General features: G+C 31.3%; 1 protein-coding gene across 1 annotated transcript in view; it reads left to right on the top strand.

Annotated features, from left to right (window-relative positions):
• Window positions 1-25,815, top strand: part of LOC113118100 (carbohydrate sulfotransferase 8-like) — a 145,333-nt gene that overhangs the window by 6,056 nt on the left and 113,462 nt on the right. Inside the window, exon 2 of the mRNA XM_026287011.1 lies at window positions 23,122-23,308. Coding sequence (XP_026142796.1) covers window positions 23,149-23,308 — 160 coding nt within the window. The 5' untranslated portion in view covers window positions 23,122-23,148. The remainder of the gene's footprint in view (window positions 1-23,121; window positions 23,309-25,815) is intronic.

Genomic DNA, 25,815 nt, shown 5'->3' with positions numbered 1-25,815 from the left:
TTTTCAAATAACCCAACATCTTCTATCATAAGATTTCTATAAAAATTATAATTATATTATTTAATTGTATCTATTTTTTTCTATTTGACATTTTTTGTATTTGTATTTTAATTTAGATTTAAAATATTTATATATTTTTCTTATTTATTTATTTAATTATATATATATATATATATATATATATATATATATATATATATATATATATATATATATATATATATATATGGGTCAAAGATGAAAAAGTGTTTAAGCATAAAAAATGTGTGTGATACTGCTTTAAACTGTTGTAGTTTTCACCCCCCAAAAATGCAAAAGGTATTCTCTTTTATTTAATTGCAATTTTGTTTTTTTGTTTTTTTCTGAGTAAAAAATAAATATCATACATTTTCCCCTGATTTACAGAAGACACCCAGTAAAATGTCATTCAGTGTAACAATTTTGTCAGGCATATTTACAACAAAAATATGTCTATTTATGACATATTAAAAGACTAATTACTTTCACCCCAAATACTAATGAGTTGTAATTTATTTTCTTTTTACATTTGCCACTATCCTAGGTTTTGCTCATTTGTCAGTAAGAATTTTTTACTTATTTAAAACACAATAAAATTTAGTATGCTGCATTAGTCTTTTAGATATTTTAATATGTACACGTCAGAATAAGCATGCTGTTTGAATTTTTGCATAAATATTGTGTTACACTGAATGACAATGTAACATTATTTCAACCAAATTTTGACTTTTTATTCTCCAAAAACTTATTTGAAACCTTAAAAGTAGACATTTTACTTACATTTAATGTACTTTCTATGGACACAAAATCAATTTTGTACATTTCTTTTGATGCGGACATCTTAAAGTCTTTGACCCATATATATATATATATATATATATATATATATATATATATATATATATATATATATATATAAACATCAATTTTAGATTTAAAATATTACTTATATGCTGTAAGTGTGTGTGTGTGTGTTATATGTTTTTTTAATTGATTTGTATTATATGATTATTATTATATTGTTTGCATCAGCCAGATCTTCTGGAATTTAAACATAAGCTATATATTGTTTGGGATAAATCTAACAAGCATTCTTTGGTCTCTAGATTCTTATTAATCTAATATTTGTTCCAGAGCAAACCGTTTTGGCTGACGGCAAAATCTCCTCATGTTATATTTTATATAGCTTTAATGCTGTATATCAGAGCTATGCCTTTGTACTTTCGACTGAGTGGCCCAGCAGCTTTTCTATATGAATAATAGTAATATTTAATTAAAGCATTAAGTATTAAGAAGGTTGAGTTTGTTAATAATGGTGATTTTGTTGAAATGATGTTGAAAATGAGGAAGTTAATTTTAATTTCAACAACACCCTGTAAGACGCAGTCAACAAATGTCATTGAAAATCACCCTCAAAAAATGAAAGGATAGTACGACAAAGATACCGCTTATGTTTTATTGTGAATATAAGACTGAAGAAAGCTGAAGAAAGAATACTGATATCAGATGCAGCTAATCACACTCACTCCATCCATCCCTCTCTGAAAATACTCTACTTTGCAGAATACTAATGAGCTTTTAATACAGTAATACAATATGTTTTCAATGAAGCAACTCAATGTTCCTTCCCTGTACTATACTAGTTCTAAAGTGACGTTTTCCAATTAGTGACAGAAGCTTGGGTTCAGCTGTTAAACTGTCAAACTGAGATTTGAGAAGAAAGTAGTTTGCACCACTGCATTTCCTGAACAAGCCCAAATTTTATAGCTCACCTAACATGTGTAAAAGCATGTGCAATACTCTCGTTTCGGTGTCGGAGATGCATCCGAGGCTCTGCAACACGAGTCATTTGATTTCAGTGCCGTTCCTGACAGCTTGTCTAGGCTTCGACCGCTCTCGGGAGGAAAATCTCACCCCCCGCATCACCTTTAATGAGGATAAAAGGTCAGAGCTTAATTATTCATCTGGGATGTCAGACAATCCCCCAAAGACTGAAGTTTAGAGCCGGCAGTGCTGAATAATGCATGAAGCATCTCCTCTCGCCTTCAAACAGTTTGTTTGCTTGTTTTCAGCTGGAGATCTGGTCACACTGACCGTCAGAACTCACTCTGACCTCTGCTGTCACTCCCTGATCGAGCTGCAAGAAAACAACCGGCACAAACTCCAGCGAGTGTTTATTTGAAGCACGAATGCGCGCAGGAGGAATCCGCTCCACAGCAATGAACACTCACTCCGCTGAGGTAAAGCTGCTTTGTTCAGCTTTAAGAGTGTTTGTGTTGGCAGAGAAGACGGCAGAAGATATCGGTGCTATTAGCGTGTATTAAAGGGAAGAATAGCGTAATGTGATACGCTCTGAAAAGGATTAGAGCGAGAGAAACTGGGAGTGTGGGAGAGTGCAGGAGGAATACGCCACCAACACACTGCACTACCTTTCACTCAACACACCATAACCAATAGGGGAAGTGGATGAGGAGAGGGGGCGGGGCTTATCAGATTGGGAAGTCTGCGTACGGTATTTCCAACTTTGTTGTGTTTGTAAGTGCTCGCAATTGACCTATTGGTAAGCCCCGCCCCCCTCAGTTAATGTTGCTAACTCGGACAAATGGCAAATGGAGTTGCTCACTGTCTCACAATGACAGCTGTCAGTGAAAACCTTAAATATACCATGGATGGATATATAAAAGATATTAAAATAAATCACAATGCAAACGGGAAGATTTATATTACGGTCATCAGGGTCGCAATGACAACATCCAGAATCAACACCGTTCATATGCCTCATAGTAAGATTACATCAAAGGACACCCTTTCACTGCATGGTTCACTACGTGAGAACTGTTCGCTATTTAGGTTTGTATGTTAGCATGGACTCAGTAACTTTAATGCTAGCTTAGCTAGTATTAGCCAGAGATACCTTGCTGAAGCACATATTGACATTGACATTCTGCTTGAGCAGATGAAAAGTGTAACTTAAAGGGAGTATTTCATCTTCATTGTGATTAAGGTTGAATGCTTTGGGACATATTGCCTGGTTTTGGTTGGATTTAGGAAATGGAATAAAATAAATGACATTTGCCATCCTCTTAGGATACCTGGAATTAGTGTTACAAGTACCCTAGGCACATCATTTTTTCATTTTTGTAGCATAAACACTATTAAAACGATGCACGCTTTGGGTCTTCCGGTGTTGGTCTATGGCGCTGAAACCTAAAGATGTCCGAGTTTCGCTCCCTGTGCAACTGATACTCGACTGCTATTGGCTTATCTTCGTTCAAGGGGAGGGGCTTACCGATAGGTCAACTGGTTTTAGAGTTAATAATCTTAATTAATCTACAACTGTTCAGTTTGTGGTCAGATTTGAAGACAGTAAAGACACTTATAATGTTGCAAAATATTTCTGTTTCAAATCAATTCCGTCCTTTTAAACTTTTTATTCATCAAAGATTTCTGAAAAAAAGGAAAAATAGAAAGAATCTTTCGATTTTCACAAAAATTCTAAGCAGTACAAAAATTTGTTGAAATGCTTTTTTTGTATTAAATTTGATATTTTTGAAAGTTGTTTTATTTGTTCAAATATTATTTATTATTATTATATTTACTATAATGAAATATTGCTTATTAACATAATATTTATTCACATTTAATTATTTATATTTATTTATTTATATTTATTATTATTATAAATTTTACTGTAATGAAATGTTGGTGATTATATGTTATTAAAATAATTTATTTATAATGTTAGTTTATTAAAAAATATAAAGTAAATTTATAATTTAATTATATTTATTTATATACATATAATTATTTTCGGAATTGTTGATGTAATATTAATAAATCATTATTAAAAAATATTTATTTACATTTTTTCTGGCTATTTTTATATATATTTTTATATTTATTATTTATCGTAAAACTTTGTAATAAAAGTATTGGTGATTATATATTGTATGTTATTATATGCCATACACATGCAAACTTTATTTTGTTAGAATAAGCAGATATTTTTTAAATGCCAGTCATGGTATGACTAGTTGCTTGACTAGTTAACCCAATAAATCAAACCTTAGGATTAAAATGATTAATATAAGTGTTTAATATTAACAAATCAACACACATAGACCAACTTCAAGTCATTTACTTATGCAAAATTAACAACCAGTCTGAAAATCTCATATTAGTTGGGAATATTGATGGATGACTGATGTCATATTTAGCATATTTGAATATGGAAATGAAAAAGAGATTTCTGCACAGGGGAAAACTTTGATGAACAAAACTAAATATAAGAGTTTCAGAGGACCTCTCAGCAACTTTTCTCTCTCTTCTAATCTTATTTAAAGAGTTCACAGAGAAGAGTTTGTGCTTCTTATGAACTATTCTAAAGAATAATGTTGTTTTTTGTTCGCTGACATCAATATGAGAAGTACAAAGCAATGAAAACGCACAGTTACTTATCGAGCTATGAGCTTATTGTGTTGCGCTCAGATGATACAGATGTTTATTTGATGCCATTAAAATTGGAAAAATGACACCAAAAATGAGAGATTTGTTTCCACGTGGTGTTTAATGAGGTTGCTGTGTGGTTTTGCATCGTCAGGACTTCTAAGGGAGATAATGCCCTTTTTTTCCCGTTGTGAAGTCACCCTGCACGCATTTACTGACAACACTCATTCATCTTCTCACAGGTAGAGCCGTAAGTGTGTGTGTGTGTGTGTGTGTGTGTGTGTGTGTGTGTGTGTGTGTGTGTGTGTGTGTTAAACAGTGCATATCTGATCTATATGTCTCAGTGCTAACCAGGATAAACCAGGAGCGTTTCGAAGCGAATCCAGTGATCTGAAAGCAGTTTGTGTCCATCAGGGGAATCCAGATGTGACCGCAGGTGGGGAAGGTCTCAAATTATGGTGGAAAAATGCATCATTTCTCACGGCTGGGCTCCTCAAACTGTAACTCTATCTGCGTCGGCAGCACCTGGTGATCAATTAGCGCTCGGTGTCGCACTTAACTTAATTACAATCATTCATTATGGCCTAGCGAGGCTCTGATCAGATGGCCAACTATAGCTGTGACACTTTGGCAGCGGGCAAGCTATTTTAATTCAGAAATATTGAGTCAGGATTTTTCACAGTACACCTTATTATGTAGTTTACATTTTGCTAATTTTGTGATGAGCCTTTATGATTTAATGTTTCATTTAGCTGGTAGATACATCATCAGTCTGTCTGGAATGACATAAAGAAACAGAACCAACTGAGACAGAATAAATCCAGAAGAACTGTGTGGCAACGTCTCCGAGATGCTTCAAGAAACCTGCAAAGCTCCCTGAAAAACTATGCTAAAGTGCACCGAGGGCAAAAACTGCTTTAAACGCAAAGGATGCTAACACTAAATGTTGATTTAATTGAGTTAATAGAATTAAGAAAATCTATTTATGACATTATTTTTGACAGCATCCTCATTTTACAAGTGCATGAAACTTGTACTGTATTGCACTGTACTGAATGGAAAAATGTTTTTTACTAGTGAGCTTTTATGATAATTTCCTTGCTCTATAGCCATTGTATTATAGACTGATCAGAGGGTTTCTGACGTGTGATGGCAAGAATATGGGCCTTTGTTTGTTTTTTTTGTTTTTTGGTTTTCATGAATTATTCTCCTCGCTGAAAGTGGTCCAGACTCTCTCTTTTAGCAGATAAGTGCTGTACCAAACGAAAGTCACATCAGATCTCATCACACCAATGTGTGTGTTCAGCATAAAGACCGAACCACACTGAGAGAAACACATTTCTACCTCCTCTGTTTACTGCATTTATTTAATGGAAATTACAGTAAAAATAGTGAAATATTATTACAGTTTAAAATAAATGTTTTCTATGTGAGTGTATTTTAAAATGTAATTTATTTCTGTGATCAAAGCTGTATTTTCACATCATTCCTCATAATACATACAATTTTGTCTTTGATTCTTTGACGGATAGAAAGTTCAAAAGAACAACATTTGTTTGAATCTTTTGCTACATGATTATATTTCATAATATTCATAAACGTATTTAATTTGATTATATGAATAATATTCAAACGCTGCTAAATGTTCCTGCAAGAATGACGTTTTTGAGACTATTGACTTCTCTATAAACAACCGCCACAGATTTTCTCCAGGACTCACGGCCTGGTTTCTATCTAATCGCAGCATTCATATTCAACACACCATTATTTGCATTACCTGAAAGCATTAAGTAATGGCCATTCAATACTCAAGGCCATTCTACATTTAGTTAATGATCTGTAGACCACAAAAGCGAGATGGACATTGCGAGGTCACACAGTCTTCAAAACAAGCATCTGAGTAATTATTAAAAGGTTCAATATTTACGCATTATCGCTGAGAGGTTTGCTAAGCTGATTTACAGTATACACTAAGTGCATTAGTTTTCTGTGAAAAGTGGTGAAGAATTGTGATTGGATAGCCGTCCTGTCAATCATACCCTTCGAAGGCTGTGATTGGTGGTGTTTATCCTTCAACATGCATTGGTGTATTACATATTCTCATTGGTGTTTCTGTGGTTTCAAGTGTGTTTTTAGTGTTTCAGTGTTGAGTGAATCATGTGTTTGGTTGCGAGCAGCTGCTGTGGTTGGATGATGGGCAGAAGCAGCTCTTTCCTGACAGCTGCGAGTGTTTCGCTGACTCTGACATCAGTGGGGTTTGATGCCGGTTTCTCTCAGGTGTCCGGTCCACTTCGGTTCACCGGGATCGACGGCTCTTGCGATGTAAAGTCAAACTTAATAACACACCTGGCCGCTGAGGTTTGGATCAAATGTCCGACTGGGATTTGTTGGTGATCGGCAGCACTGTGTCATTCAGGTCTCAACTGTAGTAAATGCTTTATATGTTTAATATTTGACTTCAGGATGCCGTTATTGACCAATCACGATAAATAAAATCAGCTTTGATCATCAATCATTAATAAAAGTGATTAATAATTTAATTTAGTATTGTAATCATGAATTATTTTACATTACATAATTGTGTGTGTGTGATTTATTCGTTTTACAATTATTTGACTGTAGGATGCTCAATAAAATACTCAAAATTCCTATTTAGTAATCAGTTTTAATAATTAATTAAAATATTTTATTATTTATAATTTTCTTTTTCATTTTGTACATTTATTAATTACATTTTTTTTAATTAAATGTTTAATTTTAATTCAGTTTATTTACTCACCAAGGGTCGTTTATTTTCATCAATCATAATGTTTACGCTTTTAATCTATGAATTTACAAATATTTGACTGAAGGATGCACTTATTGATTCCCAAAATTTCCATATAAATTCCACAATTATTCCTTGATTCATAAAAAATTTTTTTTTTTTAGAATTGCATAATTATATGTTTGTGTTTATTTTAGAAATAAAATAATTTAACTCTAAATTAAGTTGTTTTGAATTAATTTTAATTAATTTTATTTCACTTCCCAATGGCAGTTTGTATAATTTTTGTGTGTACATTTTATATTTTATTTATTTTATTACATTTATTAATTTTACAAATATTTGTAAGATGTCCTGTTGGACCAATCACAATAAAATACTTCAAATTTCCATATAAATTCCAAAATTTCAACATAATTATCAGTATTATTCCTTAATTAGTAAATAAAAATGAACACTCATTTTATCATTAGGTGAGTAAAATTAAGTTATTAAAAATAGAATGTATACATGTTGACCGTTTCTTTCTTTTCGGTGGACATTTCCCTTGTTTCATGATAAACTGAAAGATCTTCTCCAGAGAAACCCATTGCACGCACAGGAACAGAGCTGGATGTTGCTAGAAATAATTCATCGGGAGATGCAGGATTTTTACGTGGATCAGAGAGTATCAATATTTCATCATGCAGCGAGTCTGTGTGTTTCTAAAATGCTGTTTAATGCTGTTGGCCGGCTTCGGCTGAGGTTTGCGCTCAAGGTTGCAGGTGTTCAGCGTCTGGATCTGCATCACGACTCGGCGTAATAGGCGTCCAATGCAGGGGTTTTACATTTGGGGTAATATGATTATATTTTCATGAATGCATGAACTAACTTTTCTGCATCAGAAACAGGAAACATGTTCTGGAGCTTGTAGGATGGAAATATGCTTTTTTTTTCTAACAGAAATAAACAAGTTGGTGTCTAATATATCATAATGATTGCTTAATTGATATTATTTGGTTAAATGTGGCCGGGATATTTTAACGAGGTTGAGTATTTCAAAGGAAAATTATAGTATTTTAATGTTGTTTCATGTTATCTAAGCTGTTTCTTATAAAATTGTTTGTTAGAAAAATAATAATGCAAAAATAAGACATTAGAATACAGTGTTATGGAATAAATTTGAAGCTGTTTGGATCAGGATCATAAAATATTACAGAATTTATTTACTAAAAAAAACTGGCGATGTTTGATCTGCTGGTGGCCTTGACCTGGACGTCTGAGAAATTATTCAAATATTGATTTTTTTTTTCTCGCTCTTCTGTACCAGAGCAAATATCACAGCTACAATTCATCGATCACTCATGCACAGTGGATTATAGTGCATGAGTTTAAAACTCAGTTTTGTCATGCAAAGAGTGGCCTGGGTGTTGAATTAATTTTAATTAAATGCTTTAAGACGTTACCAAGTGAAGCCAGTTATCTGGAGTTTTGCATATGAATATTTGATGCTCTTGTATTAGGATTGGGACGAGGATCCTCGCGTCGGCTGATGGCAGGAGATGCTCTTTGACGGATGAGTCTGGCAGGAGACCAGCGGACTGTAATTCAGAAATCCCCTCCTGGCCGTGCCAGATCTGATCCCGTGCCACCGCCTCTCCAGATTTATGGAGCCTATTTATAACAAACTGGAAACGTCACCATGCTGCCAACTTTACAATCTCTCTGAAAGAAAGCAACAGGCCTGACAGAGCCCTGACAGCCGGCTGCTAATATACATGAAAATGTACAATTTGATTTGTCTAATTTCATTTCGGAAGGGAAGGGACAGGTGGATTCGCTGATGAATGCAGCTTGGTAATTAATAATTCATTTGCTTTCAGGCCTGTAGTGTTTTTTGTGGGGTTTGGTATCTTGTGATTCCTCATTTCATGAGTTCTAGTGTCACTAATGTGACACTATTGGGGGTGACGCATAACAAGTAACGCGAGTTTCCTAATCAGATTATTTTTTTCAAGTAACTAGTAAAGTAACTGCATTACTTTTTAATTTACAAGAAAAGTCAATTTTCAAGAGTTAATTAATTTACAAGAGTTATTTTTTCAAAAAAGTAATGCCAGTTACTTTGTTTTCCTATTTATTGAATGACAAGAGTCTCCTGTCTTCATACTGAGAGAAATCAATGTACATGATGTAGTTCTAGACTAAACGCGTATGTGCATTAATTCATCCCACTTGCAAAAAAAAAAAAAAAAAAAAAAAAAAAACAGATGACGCAAACCTGCAATAATTAAATGTTAAATAACACAAACGTATTAACCAGTGTCTTTGCTGCTGACCTTTGATGAGTCAGTTCAACCATACTAATAAGCAAACATTAACATTTTTACAATTGTGCTTCATTGTTTTTTGTATTGCTGAAGAGCGAATGTTCTTCTCCTGTTTTTTTACTGTACAGACGTGAATTTCCTTTTTCCTTCGGCCTGAGGTTTATTCATTAAACTTTTTGGCATTTACATTTGCTATAAATATAACTTCTTATAATAAAAATAATATTAAAAAGTAACGCAAAAGTAACCTAACACATTACTTTCCATAAAAAGTAACTAAGTAATGTAATTAGTTACATTTTAGGGAGTAACGCAATATTTTAATGCATTACTTTTAATGTAACTTTCCCCAACACTGGAGATAGATTTTGAATTAGTTTGCATTTTTATATTTTACATTTTATATTAAATTTTATTAAAGTTTTAGTAATTTTGTTGTGAGATTTTGCATTTGAGTAAATTTTATATATATATATATAGTAAATATGTCTTAGTTTTTTTTTTTTTTTTTAGTTTGAGTTATTTTAGTTTATCAAGTAAAAAAAAAAGAAAATGTTCCAATGGCATCTAGATGCAATAAAATAAGTGTATATGTTTAATAGAAATATTATAATGATATTGTATATAATAGAGTATAGTATATTTATATAAATGTAAAATTATAAAGTATATAATTTTATATATACATTTTATTTTATTTCAGTTAATGTTTATTTTATTTCAAGTTACAATTCTTTTAAGGTTTTATTTCTACTAAGTTTGGTAACTTCCGATTCATGTGTCTGTTATTTTAGTGTAATTGAGATAATATTATAGATTTTATTCAGATTTAAAAATGAGTTGTTATTTTGTTTTTATTTAAACTTTGTTTGTATTTTAAAATTTCAAAATTTAGCATCTGTATTCATTGCTTTTCTTTTAATTTGAATTAAAGTGTAGTTTAGTCAATTTTATTTCTTATATTATTATTATTTTTGTTTGTTTTTGTAAATAAGTCATATGAAGTTTTTTATTATTATTACAGTTTAAGGTTTAGTTAAACAAACAAATGAGAAAGTTACCTGTAAAATGAAACTGAAGAAAGTTGATCTGTTCTGCTCTTTAAAAATTATAATACTCATATTACACTTTTAAGAAAGTGTTTTTAAACAAGGGAAATCTGCTCAAGCTCTAACGCTTCAGATTTATTAACAATAACATTGGATATTCATAAATATTTTTTTTGAATGAGCCAAATTTGTGCTGCTTAGCGAAGCCAATGTTCATATTTCTATTTTCCATCTAAAAGCATGACAGATTGGTTTTATTCCTTCTTTTATTTGCAGGCGTGTGCCATTTCAATAATATGTTGCATCAGCATCTTGTGCTCCAATTAGTTGATGTGAAAAATGATTTGAAGTTATGATAGAAAAACAGATTAACAATTAAACAAGTAATTATTCAAGCTGTTTAATGTCCCTGAAAGGCTGTTTTCCAGTGGATGAGCTGCACATTACAGAATAACACACACTGTTAGCCATTACTCAGTAACTAATGCAGGACAAACCCATGCATCTTAACCAACAGAAAACCACGCTCAGAGCTTTTCTTTCATTACATTACAGCTGGAAACTGAGAATAAAGCTGAATAAAAATGACATCGACTTAGTATTAGTTTTGTTTTTCAGAACAGATATGTTCTTACATCAAGATATATTTACTTGAGAAACAACGAGTAATTAAGTCATTAAATGACTTAAGATGTTAAATCTTGTTTTGTGAAAAATGATCATAATGAAGAAATCTGCCACTGGGGTCAGAAAAATTAACTTGTTTTCAAAATAAGCTTATTTTTTTGACCCCGTTATTTAAAGGTTACAGAAACTTTTATTTTCTACTAACTTTATTTTCACCCAAAATATGATGTTATCTGAATGTTTAAGATATTCCAAAATATCTTGCCGTAATCAGAACGTTATTTAAGAGTTACAAAAAAATGTTTCTTAGAATGTTCATCATGTACAAATTCTTAGAATGTTGTTATAAGAACATTATGACAACATTTTAATACAATTATAAGAACATTCCATAAACATTCATTGAAGAACATTTTGTCCTAACTAGGGCTGTCAGTCGATTTAAATTGTTGATTTAATTATACACGATGTGGTGACTAATTAATCTAATAAATCTGTAAAAATACCTCCAAAAGATCTTTTAAAGCCACCGTGCTGCCGCTTTTCAGAGCACCCTTCACAATGAATGGTTCCTAATTCTTCCTAGTTCGGAGTATGGAGAGTGAATCATTTGAACCAGTTTTGGAGTTCAGAGCGGCTTCGCGGATCATTTGAATCAGTTCGAGAAATAGGAGTGGGTTCGCTAATCATTTGAGTCAGGTCGGGAGTTCGTAACAGGTTCGCGAATCATTTGAGTCAATTCGGGAGTTCGTAGCGGGTTCGCGAATCATTTGAGTCAGTTCGGAAGTTCGGAGCGGGTTCGCTAATCATTTGAGTCAGTTTGGTGATCACGAATCATTTGAATCAGTTCGGGAGTTCGGAGCGGCTTCGCGGATCATTTGAATCAACTCGAGAGTTCGTAGCGGGTTCGCGAATCATTTGAATCAGATCGGGAGTTCGTAGCGGGTTCGCGAATCATTTGAGTCAGTTCGGGAGTTCAGAGAGGGTTTGCGAATCATTTGAGTCAGTTTGGTGATCACGAATCATTTGAATCAGTTTGGGAGTTCGTAACGGGTTCGCGAATCATTTGAGTCAGTTCGGGAGTTCGTAGCGGGTTCACAAATCATTTGAGTCAGTTTGGATGTTTGAATGCAGTAATGCAGTAACTCTTTCTAAGGGTATTTTTTCAAAATCCTTTTGCACATTTTATTTATGTTCAGTAGTTCTTTCTAGCTCAAGCAAATCCACAAACTAATAAAAGGATTTATTATTAAGTTCGCCTGCTGACTGCTCTATATAAAAGCCCTTCAATATAGTTATAGAGGTTTTTTTTTTTTTTTTTTTTTTTTTGCTATAATAGAGTACCGGCACCTATTTTGGGCCACTGAATTTAATGAAATGATGCTCTAAATAAGAAACTAAAACTGCTAGCATGTGGCAGTAAATGAGTGAATCATTGAGTCATTCATTCATTCGATTCGTTCAAACGTCTTTATGCACATGCCATTGAATCATTACATGGTTCACACGATTCATTCAAAACAAAGATTCATTCAGAAACAATCACTGCTGTGTTGCTCAGAGATGCACAACAGTTCTTCTGTGGCTTTATTGCTAATATTTTCATATGCAAAACTTTGTATCTAGGAATATAACACTGTGTTAACTCCTTATTTACTGAACTGTTGTATAAAACAGCACTTGTTTGATATTGATGTCTCTGCTCATATTAAATTGCTTATCATATACGAGGCAAAAACTCATACAGGTGTATTTTTTCCCCCAATGTCTTGAATTTCAGAGGCGTATAACTGTTAGTGAAACATTTTCAGTGAATAAATAATAAGACCATGAATGTGTATTAAAGTATACTTCAATGGTGATTTCATGTCGACTCCAAAATGAGAAAGACATTCTAGTTTTCGTTTCATTAGCGTTTGTCTTCAGCTTTTGTGCAACTGGTAAACAAAAGCAGTAGCTGTTGACCGGATGGGATGCGAGTGGATGATATTTTCTCATCAGTCCCAGAGGAGATTCTCAGTATGTGGGTCACTGCGGCTCCCCAAAATCAAAGTGCTCGTCTATTATTCTCTCTCTTTTTTTAATCTCCTTCCTCAATTCACTGGTGCTCAAGACCCTGAAAACAGAAATGAGTTTAGTTGAAGCTTTTGTGAAGCCATTGCATAATTGAGCTGCATTAAATATGAGTGGAGAACAAGCCTCTCTGCCTTTAGTGCTCATAAAATTCACAAATGGCAAAAAAATTCACTGCAATTTTTTATAGATTTGGGAATTACAAGAGCAAGACATGTAATTTGTGCAGCATTTATTTAGCAAAACATTTGATGAAAAATTTAAATTTTTATGTATTTTTTTTTTTATTTAGTTTGCTTTTATTTAGCTGCCTTTTTATATTTGGTAATATTTTGATTTTCTTTATTTATTCACTTTTTTATATACAATTGTGTTTTTATTTGGATTTTTTAAATATGTTTTATGTATGCATCTATGCATCTATGTATTTCTAAAAACATGTTATTTATTTATTTACTTTTGGATTTCTGCATTTAGCAGAAACATTTGATAACATGTTTAATAACATTTAACAGAACAATTTATTTCTTCTAGCATTTTTTCTAGTTCTGTTTTTATGTTTAAGTATGCATGCATGTATGCACGTTTTTTTAAACAGTGTTTTATTTATTTATTTGCATAGATTTGGATTCATGCATTTAGCCGAACAGGTTATCCAAAACGACTTACATATGAGAGGAAATAAATCAATTCAAACCAGAACAGGAATTAACTCATTTGCAGTTGCAAAAATGGGTTTAGTTGCATGCATTTAAAATCTCTAAATTAAATGAAGTAATCAATGACATATAATTTTGACATATACTGTGTTTATATATATATATATATATATATATATATATATATATATATATATATATATATATAATGACATATATAATGACATATATATATATATATATAAATCTTTTCTACTTTCTTTTTTTTCACTTAATAAAGATTTGCAAAGACATTTTTGAATATCAGGTGTTTGATAATTGAGTTACTGCAGTTTAATACTGTTAGTTGTTTGATGCATTAGCTATCAGCACAAACTAAGCCAGAGTGAAAGGAAAGAAGCTGCAGCGATAGTTGTGTGGGTCCAGGTTCGGCTAATGATCTGTGACACTGGAGCCCAAAGCAGTTTAATATTTCTGCATTAATACATCAGATCTATAGTAGACCTGGCTGCAGAGAAAATCCTCTATCAGCAAAGAGCTGCTGTGTTACAGAGGTCAAGGACTGGCCGTTCACCTCTGGATTCCTGCAGCTGTTTTACAGCCTGAGTCACATCTTCAGTAATCAATATAGTCATATATGACATCTGTGTCTCTTATTCTGTTCAATCTTGAGATGGGAAGCAAATATTCAGAACGCCCTTAGTAACAAACCAGAACTCTCTATTAACTACACAGCATCTGTAGCAACACCATAAAGTCATAGTGACCTTTGCACAGGCAAACTCCAATAGAATATCTATATACTGCATTAGCTTATATATTCATATGTTCCTTATATTTGGAGATCATTTAAATTTTCTACTTAATATATATATATATATATATATATATTTATTACTAAAAATATTTATTTTTATTTTTGGTTTATATATACAGTTTATTTATTTACTTGGATTTTATTTTATTATTTACATATAAAAAAATATGTGTATTTTTTGTAATAATTGTTCATTCTTACATTTATTTACCTATTTATATGGTTGTTTATTAACTTTATATTTATTCACAATCTATTTCATTAAGTCTTTTGATCTAATAACATTTTATTTTGTTATATATTATGATGTATTTATATTTTCTTCCTTTCCTGTTTAATACCGTGAAGCTGGTATAAAAATGGTATAAAGATAGCTTGCTTATTATTTTCCTATTATTATTTTCCAATATATATATTTGGTAATATTGTAATGTTTATTTATTGATTTACTTGAATAATATTTAAATGCATTTTTGTATTTGGGAATATGCATTCTTATATGTCTTTTTTTACTTTATATTATTTTGTATTATTGTTTAACTTGATATAATTTTAAATTGTAATTTTTTTACAACTTTATTTGTATTTATATGGTTAATTATAATTTAGTTTTTCTATTTCTATTAATCTATTATACTTTAACCTTTATGTTGAATTATTAATATTTATTGTATTATATATATATATATATATATATATATATATATATATATATATATATATATATATATATATATATATATATATATATATATTTATTTATTTATTTATTTAATTTTTTTTTTAGTTTGAATAACATTTCATCTGTATGATTATTTATCTATATGCTTATATTTATTACTTTATTTACCTAAGCATTTATTTTAGATATTTTTATAGGTTGAATTATTAATATTTATTGAATTTCATATATATATATATATATATATATATATATATATATATATATATATATATATATATATATATATATATATTTTTTATTATTATTATTATTATTATTATTTATAGCTCTAATAACAATTAATTTATTAATTTATTTAAATACTTGTATTTATAATTGATCTCCCTTTCCTGTTTAATACTAAGCTTACTTATTTATTTGTTTGTTTGTTTGTATCATTCCTAATTGCTAATTTGGTTTAGTGGTATTTAAAAACGCCTTGATTAAATATAGCAATCAATAGATGTTGCTCTAAACACAGTGTAATTCTAATTCCTCTAATTTCCCATGATTCCCTGAACTGAACTCTGCGCTCGTGTGAACTGGTGCTGGAAGTCTCGGATCGATCCCGCTCTGCTCCGTACTGTCGCTCTGTTCAGGGTATAATTAACCAAACAAAGCACATTGATTCTGCTCATAGCTGAAATGGTTTGTGTGCTGGAGGTCAGAGAAGCCATTTGTTGGCTATAAATACAAACAGAAAGGAAAGCACGCAGTGGATGCTGTAAAGCCGCTAGCTGTATATTTCTATGTCAGTTTTAGTACAGTAGGTTTGTTGAGGTTTAGTGTGGTGTGGCTCTTTACGGATCCCTACATATGTCATCTTAAGCTGTATTGATGCTGGATGTGCTTTTATATCGTCCGAGGGAAGGCATAGATTTATCTAACGCTGTAAATCAGTCAGAACGGTCATAAAACACAAGGTCCTGCGAGGAGCAACAGATTGTTTTGAGGCAGAAGCTCTAAATTAAAGCAGCTTTGACACTGTTTACACGAAACCTTGATCAGACACAGATCGTGTGTGTGTGATATCAAGCAGCATATGTGTATTCATTCATATCTACTGTAATGTTGAATCTCAGTGGAATTTTCCGTATTTATTGTCTTATGTCTTATGTCTTTATTGTCTTATGTGTTCCTGTAGAGCACTGCATCTTGGCTAAAAATTGATAGACTAAATGCACTTTAAGTCACTTTGGAGAAAAGCGTCTGCTAAATGCATACATTTAATTCAATTTAATTTATGTCATGTTTCTGCCCCTAGAATATCTTTCCTTAATCAAAGAAGATAATGTTCTATTAATATGTGACAATCGTATTTTTATTGTTAAATTTTTTTTTTGTAAATGTATTTATTTATTTATCTATTTTGTTATTTGTGAATATTTTTCTGCTTGTTCTGCTTATTTTTATGTTTATGTATTTATTTATTTGCACTTAATATGAATTTTTTTACTTTTATTTATCATTTTATTATTTATTTGCTGTATTGCATATTTAAAAAATGTTTTTACTTTTTTATTTTTAAATGCTTATTTATTCTTTAAAAATATTCTTAAGAAATATATTAATTAAAATTATTATTATTATTATTATTATTATTATTGTTGAATTTTTGGATATATATAGTTTTGTATCCAAAAACTCAACACTGATCAGAAATGTGAGCAGCATATTAGAATGATTTCTGAAGATGATGTGACACTGAAAACTGAAAATTCAGCTTTGATCACAGAAATAAATTACAATTTACAATATATTCGCATAGAAAACAGCTATAATAAATCATAATAATATTACACAATTTTTATGGTATTTTTGGTCAAACAAATGCAGATTTTTGAACTTTAATATGTATTTATTTTTTATTGTTTTATTCTGTTTGTAGGCAAAATCATGCAGTTATTTAATGAAGGTTAATAAAGGCTACAGCAATGATAGCAAATACACTCCTCACAGACAAAGATGTCTTTGCAGACACTGAAACACAACACAGTGTCTCCAGAGAAAACCGTAAACTTTGTTTATGAATCCTCTCCAGCTGAAGGACAGCCATTGAGCAAAACACAGCATTCGTTCAGAGGAGCATCAGAGACGTGCGCTCAAATATAGAGGCTATAGGAAATCAATTGAAGGTTGAATACTCACACACGGACACACACACACACACACACACACGCAAGAATAAAAGACCTGAAGACATGAACACAATTGTGTGTTAAAGCCTGCTTTCAATTTATTTAAACTATAATTAAGATTATGTTCAGCCCTGCAATTATTCAGATGGATCTGAAGAGAGAAATTCACGTCAATGCATTGTGTTTGTCAAGAAAAGAAACCTGTGATTGTGTGTGTGTGTGTGTGTGTGCGCGCGCGCGTGTGTGTGTGTGTGTCCGTTTCCATCCACAAAGACCCAAACAAATAGTAAAACAGTTGAACTTGTTGAATTATTATTATTTCTATGCATGGTTTTATTATTTTGGAATATTTAGGGTTTAAAGGTGCATTTGGTATTTTTCTCTTCTTATTGAAAATATAAAAAAAACATTACAATAAAGATTTTTTTAACATTAGATATAAGGCATAAAATAACAATGCACTTTAATAATGAAGATTAGATTTTTAAGCATTTATTAATCTTTCTTAATGTTTAGTCAAATATAATTGTTCCTCGTTTGTCCAAGTGTTATTTTAGTTTTATTTATATACTGTTTTAGTTTTTATTAATATTTTGAATTACCTTTAATTTTATACTTTCAGTTTGCATTTACATTTTTGGTTACATTATTAGTAATTTTTTGGGGCTTTTGTAATTATTATACTTTTTTTATATATTAATATAGTTGTTGTTGGTGTTTAGTGTTTCAACTTAAAATAAGTAAAAATGAGAAATGTTCCCTTTGCAACTAGCTAAAATAAGTTTTTCATCTAAAATGTGCAGTATATTTTATTTTAGCTTTATTTCAATGAACAAAATGTTTTAATAGTTTAAGCTTTCATTGATAATACTGATTTGTTCGTTTTAGTTCACAGTGCATTAATTAAAGTTAATGAATGCAACTTTTATTGATGTTTATTTTAAAAATGCATTGGTAAATATTGAAATGATGTATTGTTCAGAAGATGTAAGTCTGCAGCTTTTAGTTTTCAGTCTCTCCAGTATGAAAGAAGATGTCTTGGCACTGTCAGATGTGGCTGATAGAGCAAACTTTATGTAAAATTAGACATTTACAGCTCATGTCCATTTATTTGTGGACTGTAGATGCTATGCAACATCAAATCACTATGGCAACATCCTCCGGCTTCTACTGTATTTTCTCATTATCTTAGAGATGACCTGACCGTTTGCTCATTTGCATACACTGCAGAAAATCCGACAGAGGATCAAGACAAAATACACTTGCTAAGATTTCGTAAAACAAGCACTCAGCTTTACACAATGCAAGACAATAGCCATCACAAAAACACATTTTGAGCAGTTTTGATGTAAAAATGACTTTTTGTGGAGCTGAAAATGATTATTGTTTTCTACCTTTTGTTTAAATATAGCAGTAATAAAAGTGCTAATACTTTTTGAGTTGATTTTTTATGAACAAATAAAGCCACAATTCTGAGAAAAAGGGTGAGATATACAGTAAACTCAAAACTATGTGATATAGATTGAGAGATATAAACTCAGAATAACAAGATATAAACTCTAAATTATGAGATATAAACTCAGAAAAACAAGATAAAAACTCAAATTATGAGATATAAACTCAGAATAACAAGATATAAACTCAGAATAACAAGATATAAACTCAGAATAACAAGATATAAACTCCAAATTATGAGATATAAACTCAGAATAACAAGATATAAACTCAAATTATGAGATATAAACTCAGAATAACAAGATATAAACTCAAATTATGAGATATAAACTCAGAATAACAAGATATAAACTCAAATTATGAGATATAAACTCAGAATAACAAGATATAAACTCAAATTATGAGATATAAACTCAGAATAACAAGATATAAACTCAAATTATGAGATATAAACTCAAATTATGAGATATAAACTCAGAATAATAAGATATAGACTCAGAATAACAAGATATAAACTCAAATTATGAGATATAAACTCAGAATAACAAGATATAAACTCAAATTATGAGATATAAACTCAGAATAACAAGATATAAACTCTAAATTATGAGATATAAACTCAGAAAAACAAGATAAAAACTCAAATTATGAGATATAAACTCAGAATAACAAGATATAAACTCAGAATAACAAGATATAAACTCAGAATAACAAGATATAAACTCCAAATTATGAGATATAAACTCAGAATAACAAGATATAAACTCAAATTATGAGATATAAACTCAGAATAACAAGATATAAACTCAAATTATGAGATATAAACTCAGAATAACAAGATATAAACTCAGAATAACAAGATATAAACTCAGAATAACAAGATATAAACTCAAATTATGAGATATAAACTCAGAATAACAAGATATAAACTCAAATTATGAGATATAAACTCAGAATAACAAGATATAAACTCAAATTATGAGATATAAACTCAGAATAACAAGATATAAACTCAAACTATGAGATATAAACTCAGAATAACAAGATATAAACTCAAATTATGAGATATAAACTCAGAATAACAAGATATAAACTCAAATTATGAGATATAAACTCAAATTATGAGATATAAACTCAGAATAATAAGATATAGACTCAGAATAACAAGATATAAACTCAGATTATGAGATATAAACTCAGAATAACAAGATATAAACTCAAATTATGAGATATAAACTCAGAATAACAAGATATAAACTCAAATTATGAGATATAAACTCAGAATAATAAGATATAGACTCAGAATAACAAGATATAAACTCAGATTATGAGATATAAACTCAGAATAACAAGATATAAACTCAAATTATGAGATATAAACTCAGAATAACAAGATATAAACTCAAATTATGAGATATAAACTCAGAATAACAAGATATAAACTCAAATTATGAGATATAAACTCAGAATAACAAGATATAATCTCAAACTATGAGATATAAACTCAGAATAACAAGATATAAACTCAAACTATGAGATATAAACTCAGAATAACAAGATATAAACTCAAATTATGAGATATAAACTCAGAATAACAAGATATAAACTCAAACTATGAGATATAAACTCAGAATAACAAGATATAAACTCAAATTATGAGATATAAACTCAGAATAACAAGATATAAACTCAAATTATGAGATATAAACTCAGAATAACAAGATATAAACTCACAATTATGAGATATAAACTCAGAATAACAAGATATAAACTCACAATTATGAGATATAAACTCAGAATAACAAGATATAGACTCAAAATTATGAGATATAAATTCACAATTGAGATATAAACTCAAATTATGAGATATAAATTCACAATTGAGATATAAACTCAAAATTGCAAGACATAAATTTAGAATTGGGAGATACAAATTCAAAATTTTGTGAGATATAAGATATATACAGTTGTGAGATTAAAAATAAGTCAAGATGCAAGATGCGTGTAAAACATTTTGGATAAAAAGACACTTTTGACTTCGACCTTTTTTTTTTAAGAGTCTAAGATTTTAATAATTTTTTTTTTTGCATCGTATTAAAATGCATTTTGTGTGATAGATTTTCTCTCTCTTCAAACATGTTGTGGTTGTTCCTCCTGTTTCCTTGTCATCTTGTTTCCCTGGTAAGCTGTGTCTCACGCTGTGACAGGTTCTCTAATGAGACTCACACACTAACGAGCCTCATTCTGCTCCGGAATATTAATTCTCTCAGAAAACCTGCTATAATTATGCATACAACAGCGGGGTAATAAAATTCCTGCTTAACGCAATGAGAACGACATTCTCGCAGTGAAAACCACTTTAACATCTGCACGTTATTACACCATTCTGAATTAAATTTCCTGTGCAATATCATATTCGGAAATTTATGAATGCATTCAAATGAATTATATGCATGTTTTCACTCCACCAACAAAAGTACTTGCATATTACAAAGTCTCTCCAACTTATAATAAAAAATAAAAAAATCCATGCAAAGCATTCATGCAGCATGCACTGATTTGTCATTCAAAACGTAGTTATCAAATGACCTCATGTTTAAATCATTGGGTGGCATCCAGTTATTACCACAAACAAGTAGTTATTTTTCATTTTTATTGCATTTTGTGTAACTTTTGGAAGTGAGATCACCTAACGAGTCAATTAGAGAGATGTAAGTCAAATAAATGCATTGCTCTGTGTGGTAAATGATTGCACACTAAAAGCATGCATGCACAGAATTCTGTAGTGAATTTATGTCTGTGTTTTTGTGTTAGTACATCAATAATGCACCCAACCTTGTTTTTCCCTCAGTAACTATAAGCAGAAGTAGGACAGAACATATGAATCAATCACACTTGAACACGTCTGCATCTGCAGCCTCTCACCTGATTACGGTCTGTTCGGAGATCAGGTAAAATAAATAGTGTCACCCCGCTTCTTCCTGTCAGTCTCTCGTCCAGAGCTGAGCTAATGAGCCGTTTTTTTACACTCTGAGGAACACGAAGTGATATTATCCTCAGAACAGACATGCACCTCTCAGAGACGTGCAATGCATCAGATAGTGGTGTTGATTTTTTAAGATCGCAGCTGCATTGATGTTTTTCGGAGATGCATGTCAGAATGAATCCTAAAACTCCTCCTGATGAGCTGAGATGTTCTGCCCTGAACGTCTGCACAAATTCAGGGTTTAACTACTGATTTATTGTGATTTATTTAGGTTGATATTTTCATATTGTTTCATATTGTTTCCATCAGCTCGGCTTTACTTGATTATCCACACTTAATTTATTTTATTTATTTTCTAAAATCAGTTAATCTCAATTCTTTACTTTACTTTTTCTTTACTTTAACCGTTCCTCTGTGGAGGAATGATCTTGTCAAACCTTGCCAACATCTCACATCTTTTGAGGAATGTTTATTTATTAATCTTACTATCGCTGCAATCTTATTATCTTCAATCTCATCTTACTAAAACATATTATTGGAGATATTGAGTGACAACTGATATTATGTCATTTTATGTAAGTGAAATCTCACTTATTTACATTGCAATCAGAATTTCATCACTTTTGTCTGCATAAATAGCAGAATCTGCACCAAACTGCATATTTTGCTCAGTTTGAGTCTCTGAATAAAAATGCAGGTTTTTCCTTCATTTTCTGACTATGTGAGTCAAAAACATCTGATGGCTCAAATATGACAAATACATATGCTGTCTTACGTTTTTTTTTCATACTATTTATATTTGCAGGGTTAAAAATGCTTCTGCACGTCTGAAGTGCAGTTATAATATTGACGTAAGCTTTTTGCATCATTCCTGTAACACCAAGGTCATATAGGTCCTATTCCCAGGGAATGCAAGAACTTGAATGCATTATAGATTCTTTTGATAAATGCCTCAGCTAAATGCATGCATCAAAATACAAAAACAACATCATTAAATTTTTCGTCTTCTGTAATTGAAGATGAGTTCACGATCTGTGTTTCTCTGTCTTTCAGCAGGAGCGTGTTCGGTTCTGAGCTGTGATGCTCTTCGTGGATTTTCTTCGCGGTCGGAGGAGGTTGCGGGTGTCTGTCTGCAAGCCGCCCTGCTCCTTCTGGTTTCTTCTGCTGTTTGGGATCGGAGGACTCGTTCTCTTCATCCACCTGCAGGATCTGTCCGATATGGTGCTTCAGCAGGCTCCAGGTAGGAAGAAACGGTCAATAATGGTCGACCGTCAACACCCAGAACGCATTCAGACTGTGAGCTGTTTTTCCCAAGCTTTCGTTGTGTTTTGGAGAAGATTATAGTTTTGGACTTCAGGATAAAAATGAATGTGGTTTGAGGGTTGCACACAGGGTCTGCAAGACTTGTGAATTGGTAAAATAGTGCTGCAAATAAATTTTGCCAGCCATGGAACTCTATTTTATATTGTCACATTAAAAATGCATATATTTGTGTTCTCTAGCGATTTAGCGCTGTGTCACTCGTACAGCAGCCAGTCTCAGTGCAACACCATCTGTCACAAAAACATCCACAGCCATCATGATTTTGCTCTTATTTTCATTTTTGGTGGTAGAATGTGTCACCACAGATTTATTTATCTATTTATTATGTGTGTGTAAAATATTAACGTTTGCATGTGTGTGTAGGGGTAAGGGTTTGTGTGTTTCTGAGAATCATATTTGATCCATAAGGCTTTTTTGGCTTGTGGAGTCTGATAGTGAGAATATGGAGGGGAAATCAGCTCAGACTGAACCAAGAAGAAAAAAAAGCAAGTTAGTGCATATGCTGATATTTATATGGACAAAGAGTAATGAAGTTCCAATACAGCAGATAACATGTTATAAATATAAGTTGACACTCTATATCTCCAATAATGTGTCTTAGGTTGATTATCAATACATATAATGTAATGCAACAGAATGATGATTGAGAGATGAAGTCCCAAGTAGATTCCTCTTTAAAAATCTGTAAAAAACAAACAAACAAACAAAAAAACACATGAAGTGCAAAGGCCTTAAATTTGCATATCCAGTAGACTTTACAGGGTTAATGTCTTTCTAGTGTGAAAGGGTGATGCTATTTGTTCAACGATGCTCAAAAGTTACTCTTTGATTTGTTTTGCTTCAGATCATCATTCCTAGCCAGCAGGCCAGAAACATTTTGTTTACTCTACAAAGCACATTTTACTTTTCATGTGGCTTTTGGCAAGCGTTAATTTTGGATCAGTGTTGTATATGGAGCACTTCAGTGTTGGCGAGAGGCTTTAGGTGCATCTGTGGTCAGTAACACGTCTAATAAACAAAACAAACAACAGGATAGTTGTTCAGATTTGAATCAAATGGGTGAATAGATGCATTAGGTGACTCTGGAATACTTGATTGTGATTGGTTAGTTTTGGCATTCATTAGATATTTTTTGAGTTTGTTATGATTGCACAGGCATGTGATGTCTGTCATTTGTGAGATCTGTTTGCAAACTTTTGAGCAGTAGAAACACACACAGCGTGAGAAATCTTGGCTGCTGTCGCACATCACCAGTGATTGTGTACCGCGGGAAACGGCTGCTTTCTTAGTTTTAGGCACGTGCAAGGACTCCTGCTGTACGGATGCAGGTTTGTGCTTCTGTTTAACCAAAATGAGAGAACAAAACCACAGATATGAACACACAGGCTGTGGATGAGCGCTCTTATCTGATAATACTCACATTAATCTGAGCGACTCTGTCTTTGACTCCTTGTTTTAACACTTTTTCGGGCAAATTCACTTTTTAAAAAAAATACTAAAATAATTTATCATCATGAATATTTTTTTTTGGTAATTTTGTGTTTAAGATTCAGTATTATTTTAGTGTAATTTTTATTCATATTTGGATTTTTTCTATATATTTTTTTTATAATAATAGTTTTTAAGTGTGTTTTTATGCTCATATTGATTTTTGGATTTTTTTTATATTTAAGTTTTAGTTATTTTAGTATATCCAGTTAGTAGTTTAATATGTCATTTTTTTTTTTTAATTTGTATTTTATTTCAAGTAACTTGTAATTTGTATTAATTAATTTATTGATTTATTTTAATGGTTTTAGTTTTGTATCTTGTGATTTTTAATTTCAGGTGTGTGTTAGTGTAATTTAATTGCCATAAAGAGTTTTTTTTTTTTTTTTTAGTTCAAGTTTTAGTAATTTTGCTGCAAGTCTTTGCCATAAAAATAAAACAGACAAGCGCATAGTTTTGCTTTGAACATTTGGGGTGTGAACTGTTATAGTAAAGTCCCAGGTCATGCTCACTCCTAAGGTTTATTTATTTGTTTGTTTGTTTATATTTTTATTTTTGTGAAATGGTCTTTTGTGCTATCATCTATGCAAAGTTGGTGCAATAAATAAAAATCATCGTTAACAATTACTTGTTTACATAGGATATATTTATATACTGTATGTATACATGTGTGTGTGTGTGTGTGTGTGTGCGTGTGTGAATCAGCTCAGATCTTTTGATGAGAAATGTTTGCGTTCACATAAAGATCTCTTCATTTGGCATCTTGGCAAGTTTGATACGTTGTTGAGATCTTTTGAAACTTTTGATTAGGAAACATCAGAGCTGCAGGATGTCATTTCTTTCTTTCTTTATATGAGGGTATTTTTTTGTTTGTCAGTTTTTAGAAATCACCCAGAACTGAAGCGGTTACGGTGTCACATTGGGCGACTGCGTCAG

The sequence above is a fragment of the Carassius auratus genome, chromosome 18 (assembly GCF_003368295.1).
Source record: "Carassius auratus strain Wakin chromosome 18, ASM336829v1, whole genome shotgun sequence".
In the NCBI taxonomy this organism is placed as follows: domain Eukaryota; kingdom Metazoa; phylum Chordata; class Actinopteri; order Cypriniformes; family Cyprinidae; genus Carassius; species Carassius auratus.
The sequence above is the reverse complement of the archived record's forward strand: the minus strand, read 5'-3'. Positions and strand labels throughout refer to the sequence as shown.